Genomic DNA, 18,811 nt, shown 5'->3' on the forward strand with positions numbered 1-18,811 from the left:
TTTAATTGACCCACAGGGATTCTGGAGGTCAGGGGGGGATGTTTTGTTTCCCATTACCCGAAGCATCAGGAAAACATCTTGATGATGTTTTGCCTGATGCTGGATGGCACTCTGAGCCACCTGGTCTGGTGGAAGACATCCTTGCCTGTGGCAGCGGGTTTGGAATGAGATGATCTTTCAGGTCCCTTCCAACCCAAACCATTCTGTGATTGCCATTTATTCTGACAAACCCTCTCCCTTCATCTCCTGCTCAGCCTGAAGAAGAATGGGAACGGCAGGAGCCTGCAGGCAGAGCCTTCCCAAGGGATTTGGGAGAGCTCACCATGAGGTGTCAGCAGTGGTTTGGAGCAGACACCACGCAGCGTGGCGGGGCTGGGGGGGATCAGCACACAGGGGCAGCCAAACGTGAACTGCACAAGTCAAATAATCAGAGTAATTGAAGGCTGGGAGCCCAAGGCTGGAAAACAGGCTGCAATCCCTAACACGGCACGGATCGGCGCGTGACAAATAGAGCTCCATCGACACGCGGGAGGAACAAGCCTCCAGTGCTCCTGGCTTGTTTGCAGTGATGAACTGGTATCCCAGTCCTCCCGTCCTCCCCGGGTAGAGAGCCTGGCGCTCCTGTCCTCCCTGTCCCTGGCAGATCCCCCCTGGGAGCCCAGAAGAAAAATTCCTCCTTTGCTAAACCAGACTGGCAAAGCACTGCCTGACAAGAGCCCTCGGAAGCAGGCAGGGATCAGCCTCCCAGACAATCCTATTTTCTGGTTCTCAGGGGCCATACAATCCTAACTCCATTAGAGCTTGTGCCATGCCTGCACCCTGGGGAGGGAAACTGGACTTGGGGTACACAGAGAACAGAGCAATGGCAGCAGTAAGAGCTGAAAAAGTGGATGTTGGGACAGAACCATGCACCTCATCACAAGTTCCTCAGTGATTTCCCCCCAAAACCAAACCAGTGCTACCCCGCAAAGGAGGAACAGGATACCTCACCTCATCCTTGTCCTGCACCTGGATGAAGAGGGGAAGGGCAAAGCCCACCTGGGCCAGCTCTGTGATGGCCACACTGTACTCAGAGCTGTTGAACTCGGGCGCGTTGTCGTTGACGTCGATGACCAGGATGTTGAAGGTGGTGGTGACAGTGGCGTTGGAGGGAGTGCGGTCATCATTCAGCTCTGTTGCCTGCAAGGACAGAAAACAGGGGAGCCTTTATTTTCCAGAAAGAATAAATGTATAAGAATGTGTGCATGGTGTGTGGTGTGGTGAGAAACACTTGCAGCTTTTTCTTCCTCCACTTTGCCACAGAAGGATGTCCAGTTGGCTCTGCCATTGTCCCATTAACACACAGAGATGTTGGCCCAGCATTCCCATCACCCATGCTTTGGTCCCACAACACTCTCACAAACCCTCCCAGGGGTTAAGCATTTCCCTTGGAATGGCTGTGGTCAAGTTCTCACTTGCCTCTGTCATGCAACAGGTTGGCAGGATCCAGAGTCACTCAAGAACAAGTAGATTTCCCTGCCACAAGCATTTAAACCAAAAAATGTCCCTCGTGAGATGAAGGGGACGGTTCACAAAATAATGGAAGGCTCAATGGAGTAAAGAGCACTCCTGTTCTCTCCTCTGCCATTCGAGGTGGGACTGGGAGCTGACAGTATGTTAAAAAACATAGGGATGGAAAACTAGGGCACCAGAGGAAAAGAAGATTTAGTCCTTAAAATAGGTCTGGCAACACGTGTCTAAATACAGAGCTGAGTCATGAGTCCGCATCACACCTCTGTCTCAAGAAGGACTTTAATTTTGCCTTCCAAAAAGGAAAGAGTGGAGATTTTAATGCCAGAGAAGCAAGACTTGTGAAACAGCCTTTACAAGCCGAGTCCCTCCTCTTGTCCTTTGGAGAATCTTGCTTTGCTGTGGGCATGGAAAAGCAATGCTGTCACGACCCACACGGCTCATTGCTATTCACTGCTTCTGCACACAACAGCAGAACAGGCTGATCCCAGTGAGGAGCAATCCAGCTGTATTTTCACTGTGTGCTCCAGGATGAGAGTAGAAGAGAACATTTTGGGTCCTGGGGATGTGGGACGCAGAGAGCTGGCATTTGCCGGAGGATGTGAAGTTTGTGGGGAGAGGACACAGAAATCTATCAGATCAACAGAATATGGTTGGAACTCCATTGTCATGCAGGGAGGAAAATGGGCAAGTTTTCAGGCTCACAAGCCTTTCCAAGATTAAACAGATATTTTTGTCCCTATTAGAACCAGACAATCCACACTCTCTTGATTTCTGAAACTATAAAAGCCTGAATGAAGAGATACCAGGGATGGGTGAGGATCTTTTCCTCACACAGAGCCCTACAGTATGAACTGTGCCTGGGACCAGGAGGGGTGATTTCTTGTCCCTTTGCCCCCCTCCAAGAAAGCCTCACACTTGCCAAAACAAGAAGGCTATGTGTTGGCTGCCTCCCTCCCAATCAATGACCCTTCCTATGCTGCTGATTTTTCCCCACCCTGGCCCAGCAGAATCTATACTTCTAAATGTGTTTCCAACCAGCTGCCCAGCCTGGTATTGATTTTAATTACAGGGCTGTGAGCAGAGCCAGGGAGCTGCTCTCAGGTGGGGCTGGTGGGGCTGGAAAGCCATGCTCCAGTGCCTTTCCTTGACAAGGCAACTTCCAGCATCACTCGCTCCCCATGCTGGGCAGGCATGGATGATGCCCTGTTATGCCACTGCCTGCTGACATGACAAAATGTCATGTTTATATGGGGTTTCTGGAGGGGAAAGACGAGAAATCGGCAAAATCCAGGTGACTGAATGTAAGTTTGTGGTGTTATTTGCAATTCTGGGGTATCCGCATGCTGCCAGTAGCCACAGCCACAGACATATCTAGTTAGGGAGCAGGCAGGACACCAAAAATGCCTTTATACATCCACATAGAATGAATCATGTTTCAGGCCACCAGACAAGGGGTCTGTGTTTAGCATCTCACCTGCACTTCATGGCTCTTGATGCCCCTGAGAACAACATATCCCAGGTTTGCAGTGCTGCCTGGAAGGAGCTGTCCCCAGGCAGGATGCCCTCCCCATCCTGCTCTGTCACTTTGCCCCTCAGCTGGAGGAGGTCTCACCTTCACTGTGAGGATGAATCCAGAGCTGTAGAAGGGATTTTCCCGGTCCAGGGGCCCGTTCAGTGTTAAGGCTCCGCTGATGTAGTCCAGTGCAAAGATGCTGTTGGTGTTACCTGGGAAAAATAACAGCAATGTGAGCACAAGTAGCTGGCATAGCTGATCCCAAAAAGTGCTGGGAGGGAAGGAGTAGGACACAAGCTGCAAGCTGGGCACAGGCTGCAGTGGCCTCGTGGAACCTGGCACACCATTCCAACATGCTTGAAAATGTCATGGATGTAACACTCCTCTCCTCCTCTCACCTGCCCCAAATCAGGGCTCAAAATGGGGCTCTCCTTCCATAGCCAAAAGCTGTCAATGCTGGAGGCAGCTGAAGAACTTCAAAGGGTTTTAGTTATTAAAACATGCAACAGCAAAGGTGAAAGCAGGACCAAATCCAGCTGCTCCCCCCTGAGTGACCACCTGCATTCACAGGGTATCATGTCCCCAGGGTGGGCATGGCCCCACTCCTAAAATACAAGACTTAAGGGACATCAGTCTGGGATAATCACAGGGAGGCATAGATGGACCAAGCTCACAAGGAATTCGCCACATAACAAGCAGTGCTTTAACTCTGGGGCCTCTTGCCAGATGGTGCTGAGGGGCTGAGTCCACATGTATTCAAGGAGAGGCTGCAGAGCTTAAAGAAAGGGAAAAAACTCTATTAAATAACAGGGAAGCCACACACAGCTCAGGAATTTTCTTAGCTGGATGTAACTGAAGCCAGTGAAAGTATTAGCAAAGTGCTGTAGGCATTTGCCCTGCTTTTATGCTCCTGACAGATGTGTTGATCCCATGCAGCTGCCTCGTTTTCCTCTTCTGAAGCCAAATTTGGCCCCTGTGCCCATCCCTACATGCAAGCAACCAGCCACGATGCCACGGAGGGCTGGGCTGCCTCACTGGGTCATCCCATCCCCAGTTTGAATCCTCCTCTGGAATTAGACACCTGGGGAAGATTAAGACTACACTTGAATCTCATGGCCAGCAGATGCTAAAAGGACTCTTGTCCTGCTCTGGGAATGTGCTTGTGACAACTCCAGGTGCTCTCCCTGGGAGCCAGACAAAAGCAAGCAGTTGGTGTGTGGAGCCTGGGACACCTGACACCAGCCTGACACAAAACCAGAGCAGGCTGCTGAATTAGTGATGACCAAGGAAGTTATATCCAGACATATGGTCACCCACACCGCTCCCCTCAGCATCTCAAGGCATGCAGAAACCCCTGATCCAGACCCAGACAGGAGCCAGAAAACCCTGCAGGTACATTGCAGTCATTCCAGTCAAAAAGAAGTAAAAAATAAATCCTGTCTTCTCAATATATCTCAGCATGAACGAAACACACACAGCATTTGTCATTTCCCTGGAAGGGAGCTGCAAGACAGATCTGCTGCCACAGAAAGTTGTTTCCCATCACTCAGCATCTACCTTGTCCCTTTCCAACCTCTGTTTGCTCACAGCTGCACCTTTCCCGGGATGGCCAAACCCTCCAGGTCTGGCTATCCCCTCCCTCCCACCCCGGGAGCCACTTGGCCTCTCCCTGCTCTCCCAGAGCCCTAAGTGCCCCAACACCTTTCTCCCCATTACTGAGCCATTCTGTCTTCCTCCTGAACCGAATTCCTCCCGTTCCTGTCCTTGGTCCTCTTTTCTCTCCATCCAAAACGCCCCACTGACCACTTGTCAGCTTAATGAACTGATGCCAGGCTACTTAAAATATCAGCAGCAGCCTTGCTTTTCTTCCTAATCTTTTGCTGCTGTACATGAAGATCTCCAGTCTCCTCCCTCAGACAATTCCCTTCTTTCCATCCTTCCCATTTTTGCTCTGTAATTTATGGCTGACTCCTTAGGAAGCTTCTTCGGATCCCGGCTTTGAAGGGCACTCCACGAGATGGATTGGACTGTGCTGTGAGGCATTTAAATGCTCCAGGACACCAGCTTGCCACGGTAAAGTTTATGCCTCAGGGTCACCTCCCCCTAATATAAAGCATAATAAAATGTGGGAACAATGGAATTCAGTGGAATTAGGTCAATAGGGCAGGAATTTGACTAAACACAGCTCTGTGTTCTGTGTCCTAAAGATGGTTATGCATTTCATATTTAACCACAGTCACTTTTTGAAGGATGGGTAACTAAATTGGGGACCCAAAGGCCTCTCAGGCTGTACATCAGAGGCTTTTCTCTAGTTCAGCCTCCACAACACCATCAGATACTCCCCTCATGACCACCAGGGCTTCCTTTCTGCTAGCAGAGAATTCCTGGCTTTGCGAATTTGTAAATTTAGGGAAACAGGTGTCTCCAAATACCTCTACAACCACCACTTCCTCACGGCTCTGACCAGTGATCCCTGCTGAAGCACTCACACTGCTCAACAATGCCCATTTCCCCAGACATCTTCCTTGCCAAAATCTCTCTAATCAAGAGCAAACAATAAGGTTTTGGGGTAAATTAGCTGGTACTGTCTTTCCTCTCTCTGAAGAGACCAGAGGGACATGCAGAGATGGGGCAGAAATTAAAGGATGGGAAGGGAAAGGCTGTGTAGCAAAATGGGGTGCAGAGAGAAGGAAAATGAGGCAGACAATGTTTTAAATACTCAAAAAGACAGAGAGAAGGGGAGAATGAACACAGCAAAAAACTGGAATCTTTGGAACAGCAGAATGAATCCATTTCTGGCAGACTTGTTGCTCCCACCTGGCAAGGAACAGGCTTGCTCAGGACATACAAGCTCAGCTTCTTGTTAGGACACAGGTAAAGCAGAAGGAAAAGTTTGCCATCTGTCTGTCCGTGTGCAGGTACAGGGGCAGCAGCAGCTTCTGCATTCACTGCAGCTGAACAGGGGCCTAGGAAGGCAGGGACTGATGGGATGCTGGGCTGGGAGCAATGGGATGCATCGCAGGAGCCTATCCAGAGTGTTTTTCCAGGCTCATTGAGGAACGGATGGTGGCATAGGCATCATTTTGGAGAAACACTGCTATAACGAGGGGTTTTATAGATGAGAGCCATAATGTTTAATTGCCCTCAGCCAAGCTCTCAGTTTAAAAAGGCTGTTAAAAGTACTGGCTCAAACCCAGAGAAGGGGGGGAAGGAAAAAAAAATGAAAAAAAAAATACATCAATATCTCCTCCTTCCTCCCTACCCCTTTAGCCTTTGAGCACCATTCAGATCCCTCGGATTTGAGAGAGAGACACAACTATTGCCCAGCCCTGGTGAAGAGCTCCCTGCCAGTCAGGGCAAGCCGATTTCTCTGGGCAGGAGACTTTTCCCACCTTCCCCTACAGGAAGGGCTGTTCACATCGGAGAGCTGCTGCTGAACTCGGAGCGGGTGACTTTCATGAGATGTGAAAGGGGAACCCATCACACACCTTGCTCCGGATAATTTATTAATCAAAATGTGCTCCGTCAGGGCTCCTCGGCACCGAAATAGATGCTGTTGGATGTGGTTCATGGAGTCAGCAACAGACACAGTTATTAGCGTATAAATAGTCCATCAGCTGCCGTGAGCACCTCGCTGCTCTTCACCTTGAGTTTCTGCCCCCGGGCCGGAGGCAGGAAAGCACTGCCAGGGCAGGGACCTTGCCCCGTGCTTAGATTCAAAGGCAACAAGTCATTTCCAAAGGAAAAGGGCTTATTACAACCAGAGCTTTGAGGGAAATCGAGTTGCTGCATAAAACAGTGACACAGTGCACCTTTCGCCTGCTTGGGACTTTGGTTTGCTGCTCTTCTGGGAAGATGAGGCTCTCTGGGATAACAGGTTCAAGCCCAAAGCTGTGTGCCAGCGCTCCTTCTCACACGTCTGCTCTGCCAACAGGCCTTTTTAGTATCTTTCCCAAAGGATTTGTCCATTCTTGCACAACCAGCAGAACTCCTGATCTTGCAGAGCCGCAGAAGGAGCTCAGATCAAGTGCTTACACAGTTCCTTTTTTTTAGAATGGAATGTACAGTACAAGCAAATAAAAGGAGATATTTATCACCCAAGGTGCAATCCCCCTCCCAAATTTCCTGGAAGCTGTGGTCGAGTACCAGAGAGGAGAACATAGCCTGGAGAGTTTCTGCTCTGAGTGTAATTTTTCACACACAAAAGGAAGCTGAGTCTTGGATTATAACCACCAGTCTCCCACATCATCTAAAATGTGCTTTTTGACATGAACCTCACTTCTCCAGGCTCCACACCTTTCTGAAATTCCTCCATTAAAAACCATCTCAGAACCAGTTGTTTTCTCTGGCCCTGACATGAACAGAGATGGTGCAGGTTCACCCTTCTCCATGGGTTGTCAACACTGAATCCTAGATTGGTTTGGGTTGGAAGGAACCTTAAAGTTCATCTCGTTCCACCCCCTGCCATGGGCAGGGACACCTTCCACTAGACCAGGTTGCTCAGCCTTGAATACACATTAACTCCCAAGAAGTTAAATAGGAAGTCCCAGAAATCAAACAGAAAATATGCTTTTGTTTCCTATTTACACATAAAAGGGAATGTATAGTTTTAATTACCATGGACCATTTGCTGGGGGACCACCTGCCATGCAAACCATTATCCCAATCATATCTGTTTCCAATGATTTCTGGATTGCCAGGGAGCCAAAGCCAGATGCCAATGTGATGACAAAACATCATTAACAGCGTGGAGGAAGATGGGGAGCAACTGAGCCAAGCAAAGAGGGGCTGTAACTGCAGCCACCATCTTTGCTCTGTGCTGTCTCATCCCCTTGCATTGGCAGGGTGGGAAAAACAGCTTTTGATGGATAACTCGGCGCAAGGCACTTTTCCACCCATCAGCGTGTCCTCCTACAGAAATGTTCTGCTATGATGGCTGCCTTTAAATCACGCTGGAAGGCCCTCCCAGCAGGTGTAATTTATGAGGGCTTTAACACCCTGCTAGTTCACCGAGCAAGTGAAATGTGGGGAAAAAGCCAGCGCGATGTAGGCAAAACGGGAATATTAAAATGAGCAGCTCCCCATTTCCAAGGGTGCTCCCTGATGCCCGGTTTAAGGGTTTTAGGGAAGTGGGCAGGCTTTGCTCTGCCTTCTTTATTAAGTCAGGTCAAACTTTGGAGTGTGATGTCAGCTGAGGGCTTGGAGACCTCTGGCCATTTGACCTTTCCTCAAGGATTCATGCTGCACTTTCAAAAGGAAGGCAGTGGGACACTGTGGATATGTTAAGATCATGGAACACACGTTCTGAGAGCTATTGCACTGATTTTTACTCATATATATATATTTTAATATATTTTAAAAGTATCTTTTTATATACGACACTCCCTTCCTTAGCAGGAAATCCAGAAGATGGAGAACAATTCTTTACAGCTTCCCTCGCACTTTTGTAACTCACACTTTTATCGCATTGTGCAAATAATGATTTTTAATTCATGCTTCCCTCAGGAAGAGAGGCTTTGCTAGAAATTGCATCAGTCTCATAAAACAATCCACCTGGGGGGGAAAAACCCGGCCCTAAGGGTTTGGGAATGGCACTAAGAACCAGCTCTCTGACCAAAAGCCCTGAGTCGCTCCCCTCGCTCCTGAAGGACTTTCCAAGCCCCAGGAAGGACGTATGGATTGCCCTTGTGCAATCTCCCATTGCCCATCCATCACCGCTCCTGAAATGTCTCAGGCAGGCAGAGACTGACATTTGGGACCCTTTCCCCTGGGTTAACCCTTCAGTGCCTGCCCAAGCAGCACAGGTCACCTTCATATCCTCCTGCCAGGAAACTCCAAGTCTCCTGACTATCCTGGAAAGAAATGAATCCCAAAGTTTACTGCTGCCGAGCAACATGTGAGTCAATACATTTTCCTAATAAGAGCTCGAGGGCCAGAATCTGCTCCTGCCTATTAATTAAATTGCCGTTTAACTCACGCTTAAAATCCTTCTCTTAAAGAGCCAGAGGATTCCCCGTGCCCCAGGCGATGTGCAGCGGCAGCAAATGTGAAAACACACTGCCGTCTGCAGGGCTGATCCTGCCCAAAACGCCAGGGCCCTCCCGATTTCTGCCGGGAAAATCAATCTCTGTTAGCCCAGAGAGTTCCCCTAAATGAAAAGCCTTATCTAGAACAGGTCGTGTTATACAACAAGTCACTCGCTTTGCCTGGGAAATGAAAGATGATGAGGCAGAGTCCCCGGTACAGAGGCTATCTCCATAAATCTGCCAAAAAGGAGCTGTGGATTACTTTGCTGGATTAATTATCTGTCCTTCAAACAGAGTCCTGACCTCAGCGGCTGAGCATCTCCAACCTGTCAGTGCAGCCGGGGAGGGAGAGCTTCCACAGGGCTCTGGCCACAGGAAAAGCAGCAGGAACACCCTTTGGAGGGATGGGAGCCCCAGCACTGACCAGCCTGTTGGCACAAGGGGCTTGAATTGTAAGGTCTCAATTTGGATTTCTTTCACTACTGGGCAGTGAGCCCACTCCTTTTAAAGTGTGAGGCAAAAAAGTACATTTTCCTGGAGTTAAAACACTCTGATGGGAAGGAAGGGGGAGAAACAGCTGAATGGCTTTTCCCTATTAGCTATGGAAATGATTCCCAGTGCAGGCAGGACAACCAGCCAAAGCCATGGCACAGCTACACCAGCGCTCCTCTGTCATCTCAGCCTTAACAGCTTTGTAAGCTGGCGGCATAAAGCTAGATCTCCACTCTTATTTTATGTGGTTATGGTTAATCTTTTAGTTTTATTGTGTTCCTGTCACAGGAGGACCTTGTGCTGGAGATAGCTGTATAAATAAGAGCTGCTGCAGTACATCCCCAGCTACGGCTGCCCAAGGGATGGAGCCGAACAGGACAGCGGCAATTCCAAATTAATTTTTACACCCCACCTCCAAATCACACCAATGCTTGAGGTATTAACACCAAAGGAATGATGAACGGCCAGGTTGCTTCTCAGCTCTCTACTGCTGTATATATGAGCCCAAAAGGCACAATCAGACCAGCCACATGCTGACCCTGTGCCCAAAAAACTGTGAGAGCTAGAAAAAGGCATCACCCATCCCTGCAGGTAAATGGGAGCAGCATCACTGCCACCTCCCCTCCTGGAATGGAGCTGAAGAGCCAGGTATAATTACTACTTCCACCAGCCACTTTCACTTTTGCTTACGGTCGGTTTCTAATTTAATTTGCTTCCCCATTCCCATATGTTAAGCTTTTTTTTTTTTTTTTCAGAATTGCCATAAAAATTTTCCAGCTCAGGCACAAAAATCTGCTTGCTGACCTTTACCATCGTGATTGAGGATAATGAGAAATTAATTAGGCTTTACCTGCCTGCCAAAAAAAAAAAAGGCTTGCCTTGGGTGAGCAGGATTTTGGAAGTGCATTAGGTGCCAGTCACATGTCTGGACTCTCAGACATCAGAAACTACCATTAGCTCCATCCACAGGCTGATCCATCCCATCCAACCCCTTCTCCATGAGACCCTGGTGATGACAGGAGAAGGATTCCTAGCCAGTTAGGAAAACACTTTGTAGTTCTCATGTTTGGGAACAGAAATAGTAGTGCAAAGTAGTTTAATCACTCATTGATCTGTTCTGCTGGATCCTCTGGTAGGACAGCTGCCCCCATCAGGCAGGACTGGGGGCAGGGATTGAGCTCTTGGCATACACAAGCAGATGCAAGGCTGTGTGCAGTGATCTGTCTGCAGATCTCTCCATATTTCTGTGCCACCTGGATCCCAGAGCATCCTGATTCCCCATTCCACTATGCCACTGCCTATCCAGGATGGCCAGGCTTACAGCTATTTTACCAACCTCACCATAATTCAGCAACCTCTGCAAAATTACACTGATGTTTCAGTCCATTCTCCAGTGAAAAAGATCCCATATCAGCCAAAAGACAGTCCCTGCTGCACCTTGGCCAGCTGATACCCACAATCTGGGAGAATCTCTCGAATAAATTGCAGAGGGAATTAGAGGAATAAATAATCCTTGCATCTTCAAAGGCTGGATACTTGCAGTCGGGATCAGTGGACTTGAAAGTCAGGGTGAGATCACCTTGACCCTCGAGGTTGATTAAAAGAGGGTTTGAAATGGCTGGGCTTTAAGGAAGAGAAACTGGGAAATTATTTCTGCACGTGTAGGCAGCACCCGGAGCACGTGCCACAGTGGGGAGGGGAGGCACTGCTGCCATTTCTTGCTGGAAGAAGCTCCCCCAAAAATGATGCCAGGAATAGGGTTGCAACCCACACCCCCCAAGCTGGTCACTCACTCCTGGGTCACCTCAAGCCTGTCTGTCCTCATCAAAGCAGCATTTGAGTTCAGCTCTGTGAGCATCAAAATCTGCTGGGGTATGGCAGTGACCATTGGGCTGAAGGCATCTTAAATGAACAGCCCCAATCCCCCCAAAACTGGCCTTTCCTTAAGGCAGCTGTGTTTTATCTGGAAATACTTTCCCAGCCTGTCCTGCCCCTGCTGCCATTAGAAGAGGTCCTCAGGCTTTGGAGCCAAAGAGGACAAGCGTTGCTCAGCAATGATCCATTCATCCACACCAGGAAGGGTTCCCAGGCTTCAGAGTCAGGCTGCAAAGGCAGGAGCAATCCACGTGGCCTTTGAGAAGGCAGAAAGCCATCATGGCTTTAATTAAGCTTCATTCTCTAGCTCTGCACCCTCCTGGGCCCAGGCCTTGCATCCCAGCTTCCAAAGCTTTTGGGAAACACCACAGAAACCACCAGGAGCCATTCAGTTCATAATCAGCACCATTCCTGCCCTTAACAGAAAATCTCCTCCGTGGTGTTGGGTGAAGCTGAGCTGGTTGCAGTTCATCATTAGGAATAAAGATTTCAACGTGAGATATCATCAAATTTGCCTGGAGCAGCCTGGCCTAGTGGAAGGTGTCCCTGCCCACAGCAGCATGGTAGGAACAATGATCTTTAAGGTCCTTTCCAATCTAACTCATTCTATGATTCCATGATTTCCCAGGCCCAGGATGTACAGGGTCCATCCGTCCATCCATCCATCCATCCATCCATCCATCCATCCATCCATCCATCCATCCCTCCCTCCCTCCATCCATCCCTCCATCCATCCATCCATCCATCCACCCCTCCATCCCTCCCTGCTGGGGTCCCCTCTGTGTCCCCCAGGACTCACCCGAGACGATGGTGTATCCGATGCCGCGGGGCCGTCCCTTGTCCTGATCCACAGCTGTTATCATCCGCACGGTGGTGCCCTGGGGAGGGACAGAGGACAGGTTTGGGACAGCCAGGACAAGCCTCCTCACAGCTTCACCGCTGGCAGGCAGCAGTGTGAGCTCCTCTGCCTCGGGGATTTTCACTCTGCAGTCCCTCAAGAACCAAAGGCAACCATTGCCTTTCAGCATGACCTTCAGTTTGGTCACTACACCAGTTTAATTTGCTGCTGCCCTCCCAGTTTCAACCTGTCCTCTTCTCCCACTGCATTCCTGAAATGAGGCACCCCAAGCAGTAAGGGATGCTCACACTGACCATCAGCATCCAGTTGCATAACTAAGTGAGCTGCAGAGATTTTAACTGAAACCCTTGAGGAGGAGGAGGAGGAGGAGGGTTGGGCAGATGCTGAGAAGCAGGGATTGCCCACAGGCAGGAACTTCTGCAGCTGCCAGCTCACCCACACCATCCTCCATCCTGGCAGGACATGCTGTTCCTACAGCCCAGCAGAAAGATCCCAGAGTCCCCCAAAACTGGTAAGAAGAACATAAAAGGGACCCAAAATTCTTATTTAGCACTTGAAATAAAAATATCCTGCTCCATAAGTCAACTTCCCCCGCCGCAGTGCAGTGAGCCCCTGTGAATACCAACACACGCACATGCCTGTAATTAATGTAGTGTGAAAAAATTTACAACTCAGCTGTTCTTGTTTTCATTGGCTTATTAACAGTGGGGAAAGCAGCAAATTTTTAATTTTTTTTTTCCCCTCAAAGGAAATGTCAGCAGAGGCGTTTGCATATCTAACGAGGGAGCAGAGAGGGTTGGCAGCCTCGTGCTTGCCCTGCAATCCATCATTTGAAGGCCAAAAGGAAAGCTGTGGCAGAAACATCACCGGTGGAAAGCAGGGACTTGCTGTCTTCCCTGGCTTCCAGATCCGTGTCCCTGTGGGCTCAATGCCGCTGCTGGCCATAAAGAAGGCTCTGAGGGCCAGGCAGGCTGCCCGTTCCCTGATCTCCGAGGGCATTTCAATGGACTCCTTAAGTAAATCCAAGTTATTAACCGAGAACATTAGCCATAAATCCCAGGTCACTGGCCTCTGAGCAGCACTCGGCTGGTGAGGCTCAGCAGCTGCCCAGAGAGCCTCTAAATTACTGACAATAACTGTGCTTTCCCAAGGAGCACGGAGAGAGAAAAAACACCGGAACAGTATGGAAGGAGCAGGTGGGAAAGCAGAACAGGGCATGTGGAAAGGAGGGCAGGGCAAAGTGGAGGAGAAAAAGGTGCATTCCAGTGGTGCTCTGTCCCAGCATAGTTTTGCTTATGTTATAATATATTATACCTTATCCTATGCTATAAAATATAATTGTATTCTACATCATGTATCACATTATATATTATATTATACATTATACTCATGTGCAGCATAATCAAACTTCACACAAGCGTTTATCTCCCTCCCCTGTGGGACAGATATGAGCCCCCTCCCCTCCCTGGCAAAGCAGAGGCTCCTCCATGGAAGGGGCAGTGGGTGAAGGCAGCAGGTCTGTCTGGCAGCTCGCTCATCACCTGTCACACAGCTCAGGAGCAGCACGGAATGGGAATTGTCTCCTGCAGAGGGAAGGCAGGGCCCCTGCGATGGCTGGGGAATAGCAATGGGCCGCTTTATCTGCAGGAGAGGTCCCTCCTGGAGGAGCCAAGGGGAAGGGCTGGAGGGAGAGATAAAAGGATGAGCACGGATGTGACAGCGGGGGAAGTTTGGGAGGGGCAGAGGGGGAATCTCATTCGGGTGTCTCAGCAGCACGTGCCAGAGAGATGCCCACAGGAAAGAAATTATCCAGACATTTAATCACAGGAACGAGGGCTGAGAGGGACCATGCTGAGGTTCACTCTGTCCTTGGCAGGCCTGTGATGATGATAACATGCTGCTGGGTTTTGGCATTGGGGTTCCCCCTCTTCTTGCAGCCCCCCCATGTTTCCCCTCCTGGGGATGAGCCACATTTCACCAGTGTCCAAGGAACATGTCTTGGAGTGGTGCTGAGATGGATACTGTCTCCTGGAAACATGGCAAGGGTTCTAAAGGAAGGCAGCTCTTTACATCCCACGTGTTTACCATCCTTTCTGACACGTCCTTCACAAGAATCTTCCAATGTGCACAGCACCGGCAGTTGCCAACTCCTGGGGATGGATGATCCCTCCTGGAGCATCCACAATGTTTGGAAGCAAGCTTGATCCTTCCAGGAAGGGGCTGAACAAGTGGCACAGGGTAGGAATAGCATCCAGGTGATAAGGATTGGCTTTGTACTGAGGGTACCAAGTTCTGGAGCCACACAGCGATGGCAAAGATTGTCCTATCACAAACCACATCTCAACAATTCCCAGTTGGACCACAACCCCATTCCTTTCACTATCCAGGTCTTGCTGCAGCAAGGGCAGCCAACTGCATCCCTAAACTGGGGGGGATCATCCCACTGTCTCCAGCCAAACACATCTGCCAAGGATCCATTTACTCGTGGAAGCACCAGGTTGACTTCCAGCACCAACAGCTCTGCACCAGGTATCTGCTGCATGACCCTGCAGCTCTTAGAAACTCCCAAATATTCCTGACTTTTCTTTTAAAACAAGTCACATCTCACCTGCCTACTGCAGACAGCAGTGGCTGCAAGGAGAGGGCTGGGCTGGTGGGTACAGAGAGAACAGAATAACTCTTCCTCTCTAGGGAGGAAGGAAGGAGGTTTAGAAAAGTAATAATCTGGGAAAGCCTATGCTTAAAAAAAGGCAAAGAAAATAAAGAATGGCACATTATCCAAACAAAATCCGAGGGTTTTTTGAAGAGGGGCAGGGGTAAATCAATCCTTTTTTAATAAAACCCTGAGCTTTTAATAAAGTGTTCACACTGATGGGCTGGAAATATTGTAAGAAAGAATTAACTTGGAGCTACTGAGACTCTAGGGCAAAAACAGCACTGATTCTACATTATTTCTTCAACTCAAGGAGTTTCAGAGGAGGAGGGGGATGGTGCTGAAGAATTAAAACTGTTTTAATGATGTTTGACATGTATCTGTACCATTCTACTGCAAGGGAGTACAACTGCTGGTCTTGGGGGCAGGTGCCAGTGGCCCCACTCCTGCCTACACGGGGCTCCCTGTGGGATGAAGCACATGTTCACAGAGCTCAGCTTCTCTCCTGGAGAGTGGATTACTCCTCTTTCACCCCCAAAGTGAAGCTGCAGCACTGCCTGCACCATGCACTAGCTGAGGTGCAAAAGAAGGGATTCATCAGAACCACGGCAGCTCTGCAAGGGGAAATAGCCCCTCTCCTCCAACCCCATCAATTGTCTGGAGGACACAATATCACAGAACCATTTAGGTTGGAAAAGCCTTCTGAGATCATAGAGTCCCAGCCATTCCCCCAGCACTGCCATGGCCACCACTAAACCACGTCCCCAAGTGCCACATCCACGTGTCTTTTCAATCCCCCCAGGGATAGTGATCCCACCACTTCCCTGGGCAGCCTGGTCCAGCACTTGATAACCCTTCCTTTCCATGATATTCAACACCAACCACGCCATCCAGCCTACAGCTGCTGTGAGGACAGACACCCAAAAAACCTCTTGAGGATGTAAAACACGCTGCTGAGCTTTACCACAGCTGCAGATACACTCGGGTGCCCTGGGAGAGATGTCTGAGCCATGCTGGGATGATAAACAACATCAAGAAAGAAGATACAACACCTCCAGGGACAGCAGAGTCTCTCCCCGCTGTGTCCTCTTCCTTTGCCCGATAAGAAATTGCTTTCTTCTCAGTGTCAGAATAAGCACCTGCCCAAAACGCTTCTCAATTATGCTCCCAGATCCCAGCCCCAGAGAAATAAGAGCAACAACTGCACTTCTCTCCCCTCTCATGCCCCTCCACCCCTTTTCCCTCTTCTTCTCTTACAGGATTAGGGACTTGAAAGGCAAAGCGCAGCCCAGCATTGCAGCAGGAGGAGGAGGGGGGCAGTGCTTCAGAAAGCTGCCACGGCAAAAAAAATCCCATTTCTCACTTCTTAATTCCAGTCAATTCCAGTCAAAGGGCTGATAGAGATCTGTTTGCGGTAATTTGCTGCAGTTTATCCACTCTTTTCACCTTCTATCGGCTCTCCACTGACGGGCTGGCTGACATGCTGTTACTCGAGTGAGGAAATTAAAATTTGATGCAATAATCCCAAATAAGAAGGATTTTATTAGGTAATGTATACACTTTAGATGAGGTATTCTTGCCTGATACATTGATAGGGGAACACAGACATGCTGTGCACCACAGATAAAAGGAGGGAAGAGACAGGGAGCGGACACGTGGAGCAGCAGCTCCATGGATTTGGGACTGGGATGAGATGCCTTGAGCACATTTTGGCCTGCTGAGTCCAACTTCAGGGTAAATGTCACCCAAAAATGCACTGCAGCCTCTTGGTTTGACCTGCAAGCCTGGTTTTGGATGGGAACTGGCCAAGCCCAGACTCCTCACCCAGATTTGTGGTTATCATTTTGATAACCAAGACATTCACTCTACACATGGCTCCCCTCAGGTGGTAGGGCAGAGCTGATGAGAAGATTTCCACAGGAGACAAAATTGCACACAATTAATGGTTGGACTTGATGATCTTTGAGGTCTTTTCCAGCCAAATGACTCTCTGTTAAACCCCAAGCTTGCCAAAGCAAGCATCCTTGTTTCAGCAGTGGAACTTCTCCCAGGAAGGCTGGGAATTTGGGTCCAAACCAGAGGGTGACACCACCCAAAGCAGCCCCCACCTTCAGCAGTCTTCCTCTTCACCATGAGTCTGAGTAATTCACAAATAAGCTGGGTTTTGGCCACTTCTGGGCAAGCAGACAGGTAATGTGCTGTGTCACCACAGGATTTGTGACGGTACAACTCAGCCCTATTGATCCAGCACTCTCCATGTCAGGGCTTTGCTCCAAAGTGAATAAAAAAAATATATAATCTGAAGCACACTGGAGTTCCCTCTTCCTCTAACTGAGCCATCAGGCATTTGGGATACAGAGCACCCGGGAAGTTATGGGATGCACATGTGGTGTGGATGCCCACCATGACATGATTTTAAGGCAGAAGTTTTTTCCCTCCACACACAGAAATATTTCCCTGTAGACAGAGTGATGGGATGCACAGCTGTGGATGCTGCGGAGAAGGGCTGGTGCTTGGATAAAAGTCTTTGGTAGGAACAGAGCAAACAGCTCCCATAAAGCTCCCAAAAAGCCCAAGCTGCCCTCCACGCTCCCTGACATCTGTGGGGGAAAAAAACCCATCCCTGCTGTATTTAGAGACTGGGAGACGTTTTTCCACAAACAGCGAGTTTGCTGACAAACCGAGTTTCAGAAGAACTAAAATGATTGGATCAATTTGGCAAAACCTGGGGGAAAAGATTCAAAGTGCTGAAATGGCTGATGATTCTGGCATTTTCAAAACTGCCTCATTTCAGGAACGTTTAGATTTTTCCTTCACGTTCTCTATTGGAAATGGCATGCAGATAGACCGTGGGGAGGAGATGGGGTGACTGTCTGCTCAGAACAACACAAAGCCTTTGCAGAATTCAAGAAAAAACGCTCAGAAAAATACTTTACTTGGGGTCCAGGCTTCCTGAACCCCCTTGCTTAGGCTCCCTATTTTAAAGAGGGACTGAATATTTCGGAGCTGGCTGGAAATGTGCTGTTTCAGAAGGAAACCCCCCGAAGCGCAGCCCTTACCGGAGGCGAGTTCTCGTAGATGTTTGTGCTGTAGGGCAGGTTGATGAAGATAGGGTCCATGTCCTGCACATCTGTGATGATGATTGCCAGGTTGGCCAGAGTAGACAGCGGCTTGTTTTTATCTTGGTCCTTGAAAAAACAAGGGTCAAGGTTGGGGGCGGGGAGAGAAAGCATTTCTATCAGAAAAACAGAATTATTCAGCAGCATTAAGTCTCTTGTGGTTGCAGTTGGGGTAGAATTTCTGAATAGTGGAGGTAATCATCTCTTTTTCAAGCTACCTGCTGGAATTATTGTCCACTGCACCTCCCTCTAAGCTGAAATACAATATGCATTTCATTGCAGCATCAGCCCTTTCAAATGAAGCAAACACCAATTTAGTTTTCATCACATTTTGAGTGAAAATGCAGCAATGCTGTTCAACATCTACTTCAAAATGTAAATTCCCTCCTAATGCAGACACAGCCTAAGGTACCTGTGCACAGTGAGATGCAGCCTCTCTCATACCCACAGTGCTGATGCCTCAAGACAGTTTGGGTTCCATCAGCTGGAAGAGGAGGCTTGGAGAGACCTCTGAGCCCCTTCCAGTGCCTAAAGGAGCTCCAAGAGAGCTGGATAGGGACAGTGGACAAGGGCATGGAGTGACAGGACAAGGGGAAATGGCTTTAAAATTAAAGAAGGTAGGGTTAGATGGAATATTGGGAAGAAATTCCTGGCTGTGAGGGTCATGAAGCCCTGGCACAGGGTGCCCAGACAAGCTGTGACTGCCCCATCCCTGAAAGCCCCAAGGCCAGGCTGGATAGGGCTGCGAGCATCCTGGGATAG

General features: G+C 49.1%; 1 protein-coding gene across 5 annotated transcripts in view; it reads right to left on the minus strand.

Annotated features, from left to right (window-relative positions):
- The window catches only part of CDH23 (cadherin related 23), a 177,326-nt gene that overhangs the window by 82,876 nt on the left and 75,639 nt on the right, over positions 1-18,811 (minus strand). For all 5 annotated transcript variants that reach the window (XM_085064346.1, XM_085064345.1, XM_085064344.1 and 2 more), the window contains exons 8-11: positions 17,990-18,118; positions 12,218-12,296; positions 3,125-3,237; positions 991-1,179 (exon numbers count right to left, since the gene is read on the minus strand). In XM_085064346.1, the coding sequence (XP_084920472.1) occupies positions 991-1,179; positions 3,125-3,237; positions 12,218-12,296; positions 17,990-18,118 (510 nt within the window). The remainder of the gene's footprint in view (positions 1-990; positions 1,180-3,124; positions 3,238-12,217; positions 12,297-17,989; positions 18,119-18,811) is intronic.

Source organism: Lichenostomus cassidix, chromosome 6 (assembly GCF_008360975.1).
Source record: "Lichenostomus cassidix isolate B80296 chromosome 6, HeHo_3.0, whole genome shotgun sequence".
NCBI lineage: Eukaryota > Metazoa > Chordata > Aves > Passeriformes > Meliphagidae > Lichenostomus > Lichenostomus cassidix.